This window comes from Ceratotherium simum, chromosome 21 (assembly GCF_057802395.1).
Source record: "Ceratotherium simum simum isolate JZ-2026a chromosome 21, ASM5780239v1, whole genome shotgun sequence".
Taxonomy (NCBI): domain Eukaryota; kingdom Metazoa; phylum Chordata; class Mammalia; order Perissodactyla; family Rhinocerotidae; genus Ceratotherium; species Ceratotherium simum.
In genome coordinates, this window is record NC_141920.1 from 36,550,682 (window position 1) to 36,566,979 (window position 16,298).

A 16,298-nucleotide genomic window follows, 5' to 3' on the forward strand; every position below is an offset into this window, starting at 1 on the left:
ATTTTGTCATGTTCTTCAGCTCTCTTTGGCATGAACTCTTTGGTGCCTGCCAGTATTAACAGGTGTTTGACACAAGACATCTGTGATTCAGGGGCAGTTTGTAAGAGTTGATGGAGAATTGATACCAAGCCAGAAAAAAGCGGATAAATCTCCTGGTGGATGAGCTGCCAAGGGCTAGATGGAAATTGCTCTGAATGTTTTAATGGATATGAAGAGTAAACACTTTTAAAATGTTGTTTCAGCACTATCATTCTGGAGTTTTTAAAATGGAAACTATTAGTATAGTGTGCATAATGTTAAAAGGGATCTGGCTTCATTAGTCATTACATCGCTTAGGAATGGCCCTTGGTCTTTAGCATTCATCAAGATTTAGTATCCAGGAAGTTGCAGGAATGACAAATGAAGAAAGTCTCACTCTCTATCTCCCTCTTCTCTTTGCTTTCTATGTACCTAATCTTATGCAGTCTGCCTTTCTCTCAAACTTACAAGCTCACACTCAGTTTGTCAATTTATCTCCCCACTCAGACCAAAGCTTTGATAGTTACTCCTTTCTTTGGCCATCTTGCATTCCTTATAACATGGAGTTGGAACCAATGGCTAGAAAGTTGGGAAATGGTAGCCAGACAGTGGTTTTGGGCTATGGCTGGAAGAAGTCCCAAGGAGACAGTTGTGTTAAAGATTATGCTGAGACCTCTGGTACGCTCATGGCAGTTCAGCTCCTACGTAATCCACCCACGTACTGAAGGCCCAGCCTACCTACGAGGAGGGTCTGCTCCTGCTGGAGCTTCACTTCATGACTCCTCCTGGACTGTTTCAGAAGGTGGTGTTACAACCATTGGATAGATTGTAGACCCTTTGAGGGCAAGCAAAGAGTGAGACTCCCTTAATTTCTAGGATCACTGCTGTCTTAATCACCTGGAAGGTCCCCTGGAACATGGAATGTAATTAAGACCCTAATAGGACTGGGCACCACTTAAGGGATTTGCTTTTGTAGCATTTCTTTTGGGAAAGGGGTGGTGGTTTATTTTGCAACAAAAACTTATTGAGCACCTGTTAGCTATGAAACACTCTTAGAACTCTGTGGGCATGGGGCTGTATATAAAGACTTGAATTAAATTATAGTCCTTTATAAACACTCTTCGTTCCCAAGAAACACCGCATGATGGTGTTTCTCTCAGGACCCTGGTTAAATGGCATTCTGCTGGGCGTCTGATGCCATTGGAAACTCAATAAATCCACCTTCACTCCACAACCCCCCTCACACCTGAGCAAATCCATTTTAAGGCCCAAGAATGACTCCAAAAGGTACCGAGCAAAGACAATAAAGGCACCACCTCAGGGGAATGGTCTTTTTGACTTTCTTTCTCCCATTTTCTGTCCTGGGTTTGGTCTCTTTTAGAAGGAGGCGAGCAAATCTGTGGTGAGGTTGCCCAGCCCAAGCCCCCTCATGAAAAGATGGGCCTGAGAATGAGCCCAACTGAACATAATGCCACCTCTTGCTTTTATTATCTTTTGTGCAGTCATGTTGTTGAGCTCTGACTTTGCCCTCACTAACATATTCCTACATGGATTTCCCTCTGTCCTGGCACTGGACACCCTATTTTCCCTCTCTCTCTCTCAATCTCTTTACTCACTCTCCCCACCCCTACCCCATGAATGCTTGGACCTCCCTACTCCCATGAAACATTCTCATTCGACTTCCTATTTCTTGGTGCTTCACCAAGCGCTAGCCAAAAGATCCTATTCCTATACACTCTTCCCTTCCTCCCTGCCCCATCCCCACTCCCTGCCCAGGTTCTGTTTCTCCAGAAAGGCTCAGGCCCTCTACCTGCTATGTTTATGACCATGTCAATCAGTTTTCACCTCCTTTATCAGGCCTAACAGCAGCTCGAGTTGGCTGAGATACCCCTGAGATTGCTATGCAAAGATTTTCTCACTGATTCCAAGTGCCAGACATCCCAAGTCCTGCTGGAGGCCTGTAGCTCTCACATTAACACACTGAATAGCTACTTTCCCCTACATTGTAAAGGTCAGATAAATTGCTTCTCAATCCAATTCAATGTATAAAAATTCCATGAACTCTAGAGAAGTGGGAAAATGTGGACACAGCACCCTCTATGCTAGAAACCGATTTGCTTAATGTCAAACACACAGGCTCTGCTATGTCTGTAGATTTGTTAAAGAGAATTCATAGGCCTCCCTATATTTGAATACAACTGTCTCAAGCACTCTTAACAATGTACTTCTTGAAGTATTCTTGGACCGAGTATGAAACAATAAAGCTTTGAATGAACACATAACAATTCATTTACCTAAAGCCAGTTCTTCGCAGTCTATTTTGGGAAGTTGTACCCTGCGATTGAAGTGGTGCTTTCTCCCACTCATTGGGATTAACTGGTGATTGGTGCTTACATTTGGAGCTTGCCTTCTACTTAACGTGAATGGTGGAGTGCATGACAAGGTTGGGTAGGGGGAGGTGCTGTTTCAGATCCCCTTGTGTTCACAGGGCAGACGTTCCAAAGCCGAGCTTCACAGATGAAAGTAAACTCTATCTTCAAGTCGAGGCTGGACTTGTGAATTTAGAGTTTAAGTTGTTATGGTGACAAATTACCGGGGCTTCCAATCAGGGAATGAATGAAGGCACCTTTGGGTGGCTAAGGCATGGCTCAGAGCCAAGTGTGGATTCCAGGGTACCAAGTCTCTCCTCGAGAGCATTCATTCTGAGTTTCACTGATGCATTTATCATAAGGAGTCTCTCATACTTTTATCATCACCAGGAAATATGCTCATTAAGGTCTTACCCATTTTACTCATCTTAATGGGCACCATACTAGTGAAAGTCAGCACCATTACTCAAAAATACCATGTCTCAGGGTAGTGCCAAGATTCTGTTGAAACATTGAGTAATTGTTCCCCTGCCTCGCCTTCCCCCCAATAACTGTCATTTTCATAATAAACTCCCTACTCCTTGAGGCAGCTGGCATTTCAGAGTAGCTCAAGGGTGCTTAGCTCAAAAACAAAACAAAACAAACTATGTCTGCTAATGCACATCAGCTGTAGTACGTGTGAAACCAGGGCAGGTTAAGAGCAGCCAGGCATGGGCTGAGTTCACAGGGGACTTCTTGTTTTCCCCAAACCTAGATAGTGTCAACATGAGGTTTTATTCTAAAGTCTCTGTCCCATCTGCCACATTCCTTTTTCCTAAGAAAGCAGTTTGGTAGGATCAAAATGTATCATTGTTTGTGTCCGGTGGTGTGTATCCCCCAGTGCCTCTTGTGTTCACAAGCCCCCAGGGAGACCACCCATCAGAATCAAGCAGCCTCAGCAGTGCAACCAGCTCAGGTAACCAGAGGGACATTCCAGGAGCTAGTTTGGGAAGTGAAAATACCTCGAAATGAAAAGTAATTTTATTCTCCTTTTCCTTCTCCCTCCATCCCACCATTCCTAGTACTACTTGGATCTTTGCATCAGAGAAAACAGAATAAACAGTAACGTGTATTTTTTTCCTTTCTTTTCTGCTCTAGTATTACTAGAACCTTTGCGTCGGGGAAAACAGAAAAGGTGATCTTTCAAGCACTCAAGGAATTAGGTCTTCCTAGTGGAAAGGTATTTGTTAATTTAATCATGGGTTTCTAAAACCATTTTGTTTATTTATGGTCTCATATGTAATAAGCCAGATTATTTATATTAAGTTTATCTAAATGGAATTCAGAATTAGATTCAGTCACATATAGTACAGCTAATTTCCTCTTCATTCTCCTTCCTTCCTTCCTTTTGTTTTCTGGGCATTTTAACCTAAATGTTTTCAAATTCAAATAGTGTACTTCAAAATATTTTTGTCAACTTTATTAGGAAAAGAAAATGACAGCCAGGCTGCTCTTTTACACAGTTTATGGAAAGCTTATTTCAGAGAAGCCCATCAACGTTGCCTCGACCAAGCATAGTGTCAGCATGAATAATTGACTCATAAATTCAGTTCTTCATGACAGCTGTGCAATATTTTATGAAGCACCCCTCCCCACACAAACCATTTGTGTTCATGGTCCTTTGGATTTAGAATAATTGAAGTTAATTTCTTGTCTGCAAGAAAGATTTAAGCCTGTTACTGCTTTACCAAATCCTATTTGAAATATAAACTTCGGTATGAAAAGTACAATCTTACATGGTTGTCCTGAGCCCCTTTATGTGATCTTGCGAAAATTCACAAAATAAGCGTAAGTAAACATTGGCCTTGATTGATTCAGCATCCTTTCCGCAGGCACTTGCTTTTCTCCCCCAAGGAGAGAAGGAAGAAATGTTTCTTTGTATTCTATGGGGTGTTTCCAAGAGCAGGCCCAGCTGTAGCGGAAGTTGGAAGACACTAACCACTGCTGCGTGGCAACTAGAAACGCTCCTTTACACATGCCGTGTTCTAGCGGGATGGCCTGGCCGAGGCTGGAAGTTGGCCTTCTGCCTTCTATCAGCAAGAATCAGAGATGGAGGCCCTGGAATCCCTATTGGTCATCACTTTGCTTCATGATCCTGTAGATTCTTTCCTTCCAAGGATAAAAAACGTCCCGTGATTTCTGACACCCTTTTATTCTTTACAGAATGACGAAATTGAGCCTGCAGCATTTACTTATGAAAAGTTCTATGAACTGACACAAAAGATTTGTCCTCGGACAGATATAGAGGATCTTTTTAAAAAAATGTAAGTTCCATTTAGGAGAAAGTGTCATATCAATGTTATCCTTGTTTTTTTAGATTTTTAAAACCTTTTTTGTCATAATATTTTATTATAGTATGTTGGTAGTATCTAGGACTATCTATTCAGGGTTTCATTTTCACCCCTTAGTTTATTAGTGTAAAAGTTCACTCTGATTTTTTGAGAAACTTTTACATCAGTTAGTTGAAGCACCTGGAACTTTTTTTTTCCCCCCTTGCATTGGCTTTACTAACGACCTCCAATTTTAACCTGCTCCTTTAGGTATTAACCCATTATGTGAACTAACTAGATTCGATTTGGAATGTTATTGTGTTGTTGAAAAGTTCATTCATTCCAGTTATTTCAAATGGATGACTTACATGTTGTTTTTCAAGTAACCTCTTTTGGTAATGCTAAAGAAGAATTGCAGGCATTTTCTGTGAGCTAGCAGGAGTGTGTTCTTTCTTTTGTTGTTGTTGGGTTTTAAATCTTACAAAGAGTCTCTGGCCTTTTTAAGAATGCACCAGTACTTCAGGGTTAGAAAATAAGTTTAGAATTATCATCAACAAATGCCAACATGTAAATCGTACCTACTGTAGCATCATGTACAGAAACTTACTTTTTCTAATAAATTTCTTTTCAGCAATGGAGACAAAACTGATTATTTAACGGTAGACCAATTAGTGAGCTTTCTAAATGAAGTAAGCTTTTTCCATACATTAACTCCATAAAGTCTGTGTGCAGTGGCTTGCCTCCTCCAGTGTCTTCATTGCATGCCCGCATCATATGCCCTCATTCGCTTTGCTTCTGATCTGCTGATCTTTCCATGATGGCTTTACCAGGTGCAAAAATCAGCTGCTGCCCTGTGTGTTCATGCACTTCCTACACGTTGGCCTTGCACGCTGCTTTTCTTGTTGGTTTCTTGCTGTGATGTGTAGCTCTGGTTTTGTGTGTGTGTGTGGATTTTATAATATATTCATTTAATTAAATGTGTCTGTGTTTTTGCAAGATGATATTTAAGGTACTTATTTTTTTTAATTGATCTCATTAAATAGAGAATGAATTGACACACTATAGTTGGATTCTCCATTGCTAACTTTTTCTCATACCTTTGCACGGACTGGAAAGCTTTATTTTTGTCTTTTAATGGATTGCATGTAAGAAAAATATGTAGGTTCACATAAAATATTTTGACAACAAGCATAACACTGGAGTTCCTGGGTGAAAATATAGCACGTATTAGGTCAACTGGATTGCAGGTTAAATTGTTTTACTTTTTATTTTTGTAACAACCTCAGAGCTAATTTTAGAACATGATTCACTTAACCAAAACTGGTTGACAAAATTTGCTTAAGCACAAGAGAAAAATATTTTAGAACAAGTAAAGGTTGCAACTTTTATTACAATTAAAATTAACTTTTTTTTCTTTACACATACAAAAAAGTGTTTTCTCTTCAGTGAAACCCATTGAAGCTCTTGCTAATCCAAAAAGGAAAATTCCCTTTTATTCCTAGCACATTAATAATAAGAAGAGTTTAAGAAATGTACAATATTTTTGTTTCAAAACAATTTACATTAACCATTATACCATATTAAGAGAAAACATTAGAAAAGATAGTATCATGCCAGACACAAGGTATTGCCTCAAGACAACAGGCAGACTGTGATTTGCCAGTTTGTAGAGACAAATCATATCTTTGCCAAAGGGCTTCTCTTTTTTTTCCCTGTCAGGGCTCAGTGGCTTCCAATTCGAAGGGTTGCACTTTAGAAGCTACAGTACCCAGAGCCCAAAGCACTGATGCAGGAAAGGAAAGGTACTCCATGTCTCAGCACAGATGCCTCCACTTTTAAATAAACCTTTTGGTATAATACAATATTTATTTTACTTGAAAACATTTCAAGTTTTTCCACTCCACTAGTTTTTGGTCACGGGAATACTATGTTCATAATCTTTACCCAGATATTATCCACATTCTTATGCCACCGTTGCTCTGAAGTTAAATTGCTTTAACTTGCTCTGTTTCCTTAACCCCTTCTCCCTCCTCTGCTGTTTTAGAAGAATTTATTGTTTGATTTCCCTCAGCTTCTTCATGCACTTTGGGTCATTGGTCGTCTTAAGTTTTGGTGAGATGGGCGAGAATCTTGCTTTCCACTACTAAAGAAGGAAGACACTTTAGTGGAGAGGAGAAAATCCACCACATCATCCATTTGCCACTTCCTAAGTAAAGGCCTCTTGTGCGCTCTGGGATGGAGCTGGCATCCAACCATCTATTACACGTTACAGAGATCTTAATATGTGTTTCACTGTTCAAATAAAGAAACAATTCTGAAGTCTTGAGGAGAGGTGCTGCTTTTATGGGATCTTATCTCATGCCTCTCCTTTTATGGGTTGTTTTTGTAGACCTACGCAGTAATCAATCTTATAATTCTTACAAATCTAAGACGTAGCATTTAATTTTTAGGATATGATCACCCATATTTTCTGGCTCTGCCATCCAAATTCTTTTTCAAATACTTATGATTTGGTCAGCTTTTATCCATCACTATTACAGTGGCCAGTAGCTCTCATTTGTTTTATGTTTCCTTCTATTTGGCTTCTCGTTAACCATAAAGAAGGAGCTTATTTTGGGGCGGGACTGATGGAATGAGTATGATTCTAGATTTCTTTAGGTCATAGAAACTACAAGACAGTCCGGGAAAGTGTACAACCTTTATTTTTTATTAAAATATCTGCCCTGAATCACTTCCTTGTCTATCCTAGTGCACTAGACTGGAAGAACTAGACAGAAATCTGTATGTCTCCTTGAAGAAGCTTTGTCAAACTTACAGAATGTTCTGCCAGCTCCTTGCATCCTCTCTTTTCAGTCCTACCGTTGCCCCTCTCATCTCTCCAAAATCAAAAGCACCCTGTAGGCAGAGTGCCTTCAAAACTCACAGTGAAAGGAGACAGAGTTCACTCAAAAAGGCAGCAGGCTTTGGAATGTAAGAGTTTATGAGTCCAGAAGCTTAGACTAAACATTTTCAACATGCCTTAGCCACATGGTCTCAACAAGGCAGAATTCAACGTTGTATTGGAAGCCCCAGAGCATGCAGTAAGACAAGAAAAAATAACTGAGTCCCATGAATAGGAAAAGACAAGGTCCTACTCTCATTATTTGTAGATGATGATCATGTACCCCGAATATCAAAAACTATCGACTGAAAAGCTCTTTCAATAAATAAGAGAATTCAGCAAGGTAACCAGAGAGGTGATCAACAAAGCAAAAATCAATAGACACCTGTATACTGGCATTAAGCAATTAGAATAGATAATAGGAAAAAAAAGCCATTTATATTAGCAAAAGCCATGATGCCTCCCACCACCTTCCACCTTGTAAATCCCCTTACTCTTTATATGAAATTTTCTATTCAGTGTACTAATGTGTATCTCCAGGAAGCTGGAAGGAGAGGAGGAACTATCGGCCAGTCACTGCCTTGGTCGCCGTGTAGGGATTTGTACCACCTCCTCCCTATCCATGCCATCAATACTTACTGGCTTTTTACTAGTAGCTTGAAACCTGCTCCTCATCTGCTTCTCGCTATCTCCTTGCTCATTGTTCCCCAAAGTGTGATCTGTGGACCAGCAGCATCGGCATCCTCTGGGAGCTCGTTAGAAATGCAGGATCTTGGGTCCCACCCAGACCTGCCAAGGGAGTTGGAGTCTGCATTTAACAAGATCTCCAGGTGATTTGTCTGCACCTTAAAGTTTGTGAAGCATTGCCCTCCAGGATTCCCTGGATTCCTCCTTGGGATGCTTAGTGTGAATGGGAAGAATGCGAGAGCAGCATATACCTTCTGTTATTCTCCATGATGAATTTAGTCATGAAAACCCACCACTCAGACCTAAAATTTGCCACAGCTGTGTCTCGTGGTCGCATCCAGTGGATTGAGGGAAACTTGCATTTTTTACTTTATAAAAATAGTAAACTAGAGTCTAGGAGAGCTGGAGGAGGCACTCACGGTGAGCTCCCACATGGCTAGATAGTGCTACCAACTCAATTCTCTATATGTGGCAGGTCTAATTAAAATCTCTGGGCTTCTGTTAGTTTCACATCTTTCCTTGTTCCTAATGAAAAGCTAAATTGAGTTTATTTTTACCTTTCTTCTCTGTGTGACTTCTTACCAAGATGCTAACAACTGAGGGCCTGTAGAATTGAGAGATGCATGAAGAGCAGGAGAGACAGATCAAAATAAGAAAGAGAGGAAAAAGGTCTTAGATGGCCACAATAATCAAGAATTAGCTTTATTTCCTTGTTGCTGGTTATCTTCCCCCTGCATCATACATATTATATGATCACATTAGGGCCAAACCTGATTTTTTAAATTTTTATTTTTTATTTGGCAGTTGGAAGAATACAAGAAAGGACCCAAGCTCTTTTTCCACTTAACAGTATCTGTATTCTTTAATGCATAGGCAGAGAGAGAGAAGGGGGTATTTGGTCTTATGAGTAAGCCTACCCTTGCCAATTATTCCTTTATCTTCTTTATATCTCTCTTGCATATTATTTATGTCCGCATCTCTCTCTCCCAGTGCCGCTTGGATTGAAGCCAGTTGATGTCTTTTGTCAGTAAGAACATAATAATGTCCGTTATCTCTTCATTCACTGGGGTACAGTTCTGTGACTTATTTTCCGAAGCTATTTAGAATCTCATTTTACAAAGCTCTGGACATCATGGGGTGAATATCCTGGGTGCATTGCTTCCCTGAACCCCAACTGAAAAGCGATGGTCCCTCAGACTTGTGAAGTATTTGCCCCTCTGTGTTTATGTCCGTGTGGAACTCTTCTGCAACCTTATTACTCTGAGATTACCTGGAAGTGATCTTTCTCCTCATTATTTTTTCATATGAAGATTATAGTTTTATGACTCTAACACAAATCTTACCATTTGTTTCCTTGCCTTTGGATTATCCAGATTGTGCTGTACTTCCTTTTTTTTTTTTTTTTTTGGTGAGGAAGATTGGCCCTGAGCTAACACCTATTGCCAATCTTCCTCTTTTTGCTTGAGGAAGAGTGGCCCTGAGCTAACATCTGTGCCCATCTCCCTCTATTTTGTATGTGGGTTGCCGCCACAGCATGGCTTGATGAGTGGTGTAGGTCCACACCCAGGATCTGAGCCCATGAACCCAGGCAGCTGAAGTGGAACATGTGAACTTAACCACTATGCCACTGGGCCAGCCCCTGTACTTCTTTTTTTTGAAACATGAAAATTTTAGGGAAAGCAAAAGGTTATGTTGTCTGGCGGAGCAGATGCAAAGATAAATGTAATTTCATATTGTGTGCTCTTAATGCTTCTTTGCTGTAAATGTAGAATCAGGGATTATGATACATCCATTTTAGCATCTGGTTCTCCTGGCAATTGCTTCTGATAGGCAGGATGTTCTAGTGAATATAATGCCCTCTGAGGAAATTTTACTGGGGTTTAATTGGGAGGACATCTCAAACACCATTTAGCATTCTTCTATCCTTGTAGGTATTAGGTACTTTTTTTTTTTTTTTACTGAAATGCAAATATGTTAAAATGCATACCTTTACAAGTTAAAGCAGTGCTTCTTAAATTTGAGCACATCAGAATCACCTGAAAGGCTTGTTAAAACACAGATTCCACCCAGAGAATCAGATTTGGTAGGTCTGGGGTGGGGCCCAAAAATGTGCGTTTCTCACAAGCTCCCAGGTGAGGGCGATGTGACTGCTGCCATCCACAGACCACACCACAGGTAACACCTGGTTAGAATACACACACAGATGTATCTAAAAAGCACCTAAATGCCTGGATTCCCTCTCATCCTTTCCCTAACTTGATCTCTCCTCTCCCCTTTAGCTTAATCTCTTCTTTCGTTCACTTTTTAATTCATATGGATTTGCCCTATCATCTCCATGAGTCCAGGATACTTACCAATAAGCATATCTTTAAATTAAAAGACTTACTTTTAAGTAAGAGAAATATAGTGGCCAACCATGACCATAACTGCAGTGGGTCTAAAAAGGACCTTTTCATCCCACGTCCATCTTCCGTGATATTATTCACAGAGACTGGAGAAGGAATGTGCCTAGAAAGAGTTTTTTGTTTGTTTGTTTGTTTTTAAAGACTGCATTCTCACCAGAGGGGTGGTGCTTGTCATCCCCGTGAACAGCCGGCCCTAGGGTTGCATGATGCCCATCCATTTCTTAAAGAAGATGTAGCATGCCTTCACTTGCCTGGCATTCCATGGTCTACCTCACAACCTCTCTTTCTCTGCATACCTCATAACTTTTGTTCTTTATGGTTTCGAGGCCTGTTATTAATATAACAGTTTCTGCTCTTGCACATGCATGGATGTGAGCTGTTGTGAGCCGTAATTTCTTAGATTACAACAGAAGCATGCTTCATTGGGATAAATTGACAAAAAGATATTGATTCCTTATGAGTCAACACTCTTAACTCGGTGGGGAGGTGGGAGGGCCAGAATAGGCTAGGCCACAACTGCTTTAGGAAATTACATCCAGTGTTCTGTTGGCCAAAGGCATTCATTCTGTGTAACCCACTTTTCAAATTTTCATTTCAAAACAAATAGGGAAGGGAAATCCATATGAACTTTTCACAATTGTTTCTTAAATACTTTTTCAATAATGTTTTTCAAAGACTGTGAATATATTTGGGTAAAGAGCTATTGCCAAGGTCCTACCTGCTGACCAGGTTTTGCTCGCAGCTGCTTATCTGCCGTTATTCCATTGAAGTTTGCTTTATTTGATGGATGACCAGGGTCACAGTGTTCTGTCCTCTCATCCACAGTGAACAATAGGGAAGTTTAATGGACCCACTGCCTCCAGATACATACAGACAGATACAGATACACACTCATGCACACACACACACAAACACAAAAGATTGTAGCTGAGTCAGTTAGTAAATTGGACTTTTTCACCATTGCTGTGAAGTTCGGATGACAGAACTGCAGAAACAGCATTGCTCCTGGTGCCTCAGGTTAAAACCATGAGCATCTAGGTGCTGATTTGAAAAGAATGACGTCACCAACCTCCTAATTGCCTTAATCATTCATGTACTCTCTGCCCAGAAAATTTCCTCAGGGCAAACTGAGTTAGATTTCATAGAGAAAAAGACTTTCTGAACTACTGATATTTAAATAGAAATTTTCATATCATTTATAGCTTGTAAATATCCTTGTGCTGATTAATTTTCATCCTTATTATAATTGGTACATTTTGATAAATATTTACTCAAGAAAATGAAGTTTGCAGTGCCCAAGAAATCTTTTATTGATGTAGAAAGATATAATGAAAATAAAATGTTTTCCCATCTAACATTAGGGGATTTGGTTGTTATTATTGTTGTTTTTGTTTTGGCACTTAAATTAGTATATTATCTATTTGAACTATTTTGGAGATTTGTGATTTTTTCTTTTTTGTTTTTGTTTTTAAGATTTTTGACCTCACTTTATATAGACACTTATGCCAAATGTCTTACCTGTGGTTTGGGAACTAGAAGACAATACCATTGACATGCACACCATGTTATGTATCCTTCCATTTCTGAAGGAAAAAGAATGTATATTTTGTATTCTTCTTCTCTAGTTCAGTGAGGGGAACCAACAAAGTACTCTCAAATTTGGACTTTTTTGAAGTATATTTTAGGGAGAAAGACAGGAAGAAAGTGAAATTCTATCTTTGTAACCGTAAACATGATATTCTAGCTATATCTTGTTTTAGAAATTATATATTTTAATAATGTGTAATGCCACAAGGGCAAGAAATGTCAGCCTTAATGGAGTTATTTTCTCATCATAGCATCAACGAGATCCTCGACTGAATGAAATTTTATTTCCATTTTATGATGCTAAAAGGGCAATGCAGATCATTGAGATGTATGAGCCTGATGAAGATTTAAAAAAAAAAGGTAATAAAAGTGAAAAAAAGAGAATTTTTCTGTATTTAAAACAAAAGCAAGAATGTACGCAACTTGAAAGTCTTTGGATTTTTAGTTAAAGGTATCTTTAAATGCTTTGGAGCTCCCCAGAGGCAAGTATTGATAACTGACTGCTTTTTTTTCTGGATCTAAGTTGGTATAAATTTTACGTTACATCAAAATTTGTTCATGCTGCCTGAAGTATAATGCTAAATTTATTGTATTATTAAACACATTATAGTGATATTTTCCCCATGTAACTTCTTAAATTAGATCTTTAGTATTGTATAATGCTTAAAATGTAAAAATTCCAAATACAGTCTGTTTGCAGTCTTTGAAATAATTTTATTTCGAATCAAAATGTATACCTTCTTTTTCTCCTTTTTGTTTTGCTAAGCCAAATAAATTTAATACATGATTTTATGAGCCCTCTCACCCATCATTTGACCTCTGGTATGGAAGATAAATATTGATATATGAAATTAAATAGTCAGGAATCAATTAGCGAGTTGTTAGAGTTTCTGAACCTTTGCCCCTTACAATGAATCTTTGGAAACAATGTGTTATTCGTTCCAATATTTGTCAAAGGAAAGGCATGGAGAGGAAGTGTGAGATTGGTCCTGTAGCAGGGGAAACACTTGCAAAGGATAGGAGGAGTGATGCTAATATAACCGGACAGGGGATGCTGGAAGATCCCTGAGCTGGAGCCTCTGGCCTTATGTCTCAGTGGAGAGTGGAAGGAGATCTAGGTTCAAGTTCTGTCTGTCCCATGTGCCCATGAGTATCATGGCCTGAGTTTCCTCCTCTTTAGAATAGGGATTCTTTTTTTTTTTTTTATTTTTATTTTTTCCCCCCAAAGCCCCAGTAGATAGTTGTATGTCACAGTTGCACAGCCTTCTAGTTGCTGTATGTGGGACGCGGCCTCAGCATAGCTGGAGAAGTGGTGTGTCGGTGCGCACCCGGGATCCGAGCCCGGGCCGCCAGCGGCGGAGCGCGCGCACCCAACGGCTAAGCCACAGGGCCCGCCCAGAATAGGGATTCTTTATCTTTGTATCTCATGCCAGTGAATGTTGCTGAAAGGTTTATACATTCTCTGGACCCACACAGAACCTGTTTATACACATGCCTGGCCCGCCACACCGTGTGACCACCCTTGATATTTTTCCAAATCCAGTAGAGTTTTCCCTTGGTTGTAAATGTACATTTACACTTTCTATTGGGCCTCAAATACCTATTTTTAGCAAAACTGCCTCATGACTTTCCTCTCTATCCCTATTCTGAGTATCGTAATTTATTCCACATTGCATGTGATTAAAGTGAAGGGGGAAGTAGCTTGATAGAAAATCTAGCACTTTGCAGTATCTGATTTGATTCTTGTTGCTATCCTGTCACTGTGTGACCTTGAGCAAGGATTTATGTTCCTGGGCCTCAGTTTCCCTACTTGTAAGATGGTGAGGTTTGTGCGCTCATTCAACTAGTATTTCTTTCCGCTACCCTCATTACTTGAAGTTTATAGAGGGCTGACTGGGTGCCCAGCACTGTGCTAGATGCTGGGGATTCAAAGTTAAGTAAGGCAGTTGTGATCTCTTGAAGGAGAAGGACGCATGACAAGACTCAGCAGTTCCTTGGCAGTGTGATAAATGTTATGATAGAGGTTTGTCTTGGTTATTTCTAAAGACCTTCCAGGTCCTAAAAGTCTAGGAAATTACCATTGGCATCTCTAAAAGCATAGCTTTATGATTTCATAAATGACAGAAATTTTAAAATCTGTCATTATCAAGTAAGGGTGAGAATGTGGTGCAAAAGGAATTCTTATAAACTTCTGGTGGAAGCAGAAATTGGTACAAACAACCACCTTGGTGAATATTTTGCAATAGTTAGTAAAGTGGAAAATGTACCTCTCCTACAGCCCAGCCTTTCCACTTGCAGGTATGTACCCTAAATAATCTCTTACATGTTTCCCAACTCTGGATGTCCGAGTGGCCCAAGCTCAGGCCTCAGATCTCTGCTCCATCTGTACTCACCCCTTAGGTGAGCTCATCCGGGCTGATGATATTAAGTTTCTTCTATATACACGTGAGCCAGCCCTGTGGTTAAGATTTAGTGCTCTTACTGCCACGGGGCCGGGTTCATTTCCTGGTCAGGGAACCACACCACCCGTCTGTCAGTTGTCATACTGTGGCAGCTGCATGTTGCTGTGATGCTGAAAGCTATCCTACCAGTATATCAAATACCAGCAGGGTCACCCATGGTGGACAGGTTTCAGCGGAGCTTCCAGACTAAGATAGACTGGGAAGAAGGACCTGGCCACCCACTTTCAAAAAAATTGGCCATGAAAACCATATGAATAGCAGCAGACCATTATCTGATACAGCACTGGAAGGTGAGAGGATGGTGCAAAAAGACCAGGCAGGGTTCAGCTCTGTTGTACACAGGGTCACTAGGAGTCAGAATTGACTTGACTGCACTAACACACATGACTTACAAAATGAACTCTCTACTCTTAACCTCTGTTTAAACTACAGACCTATAGTAGAAGGCACCATTTGGATGTTGAGTGGGCATTTCCAGTGTATATCTACAACATGTTTTGATTCTCCCCACCCACAGACCTGTTCCTTTTGTGGCCTAGAAAATGGTGCCATTATTCACCCAGCTTTTCAAGCCAAAACTGGAATCATCCTTGATTTGTTTCCTTCTTTCACATCACCTCTGATCCATCACTGGAGATCTATCCTGAATAAATCACTTCTCACCACCTCCACCCTTACCAGACTCTACAAGCCTTCATAGTCTCTCCCTGGGCAATGCCAGTTAACTTCTAACTAGGTTTCTCCTTTCTACTCTATGCCGTACAATTTATGCTCCACTCAGCAGCCAGAGTAAATGTTTAAAAAGTAAATCTGATCATGTTATTCCACTCTTCAAAACCCTCCAAAGGCTTCCCAGCACACCTAGAATAAAATACAAAGTACTTAGCAAAGATTAAAGTCCCACTGATGTTGCCTCCGGCTCCCTCTCCAGCCTCATTTCCAGCTCCTCTTCCCCTCCATCACATACTCCTGCATCAAGTCTTTGCTCTTGCAGATTGTTCTGCCTGGGATGGGGTTCCCCCAGCTATGCATGTGGCTTGCTCCCCATGTGTGAATGTGACCTCCTCAGAAGGGCCTTTGCTGGCCACATAACTAACACAGCATCCTGGTCATTCCTTATCACTTTCATTCCCTGCTTTCTATTTCCTTCTAGTACTTTCATGACATGATTTTATACTTATATTTACTTGTTAATTTGTTTGTTCTCTTGCCCATAATACATGTTTCATGAAGACAGGGCTTGTCTGTTTCTTCCATCACTGCATCTGTCCCAGTGCCTCAAAAAGTACTTTCTCTGAGAATGAATGTATGTGCCCAAGGAGATAGATACACAAATTTCTATTGCAGTACTTTTAATTATAATTAGAAATGACCTAAATTTCCATCAACAGAATAATGGATAATAAGTCCTGGTATATTCTTATATGGACTTCTCTACATTCTACACACTATTGCTGGACATACCACTATACATTATTCAGTGAAAAATACGTGAACAAGAGCTACTCACATAACTGCATAAGTCCCAAGAAAATAGAGCAAAAATAGCAAGTTGCAAATGCAAATAGTGGGATATCTTT

The 16,298-nt window shown here is 40.1% G+C and overlaps 1 protein-coding gene across 8 annotated transcripts in view; it reads left to right on the forward strand.

Annotated features, from left to right (window-relative positions):
* PLCB4 (phospholipase C beta 4) overlaps nt 1-16,298 on the forward strand; it is a 385,664-nt gene that overhangs the window by 281,899 nt on the left and 87,467 nt on the right. For all 8 annotated transcript variants that reach the window (XM_087445596.1, XM_087445598.1, XM_087445599.1 and 5 more), the window contains 4 exons: nt 3,525-3,606; nt 4,590-4,690; nt 5,328-5,385; nt 12,508-12,616. In XM_087445596.1, the coding sequence (XP_087301722.1) occupies nt 3,525-3,606; nt 4,590-4,690; nt 5,328-5,385; nt 12,508-12,616 (350 nt within the window). The remainder of the gene's footprint in view (nt 1-3,524; nt 3,607-4,589; nt 4,691-5,327; nt 5,386-12,507; nt 12,617-16,298) is intronic.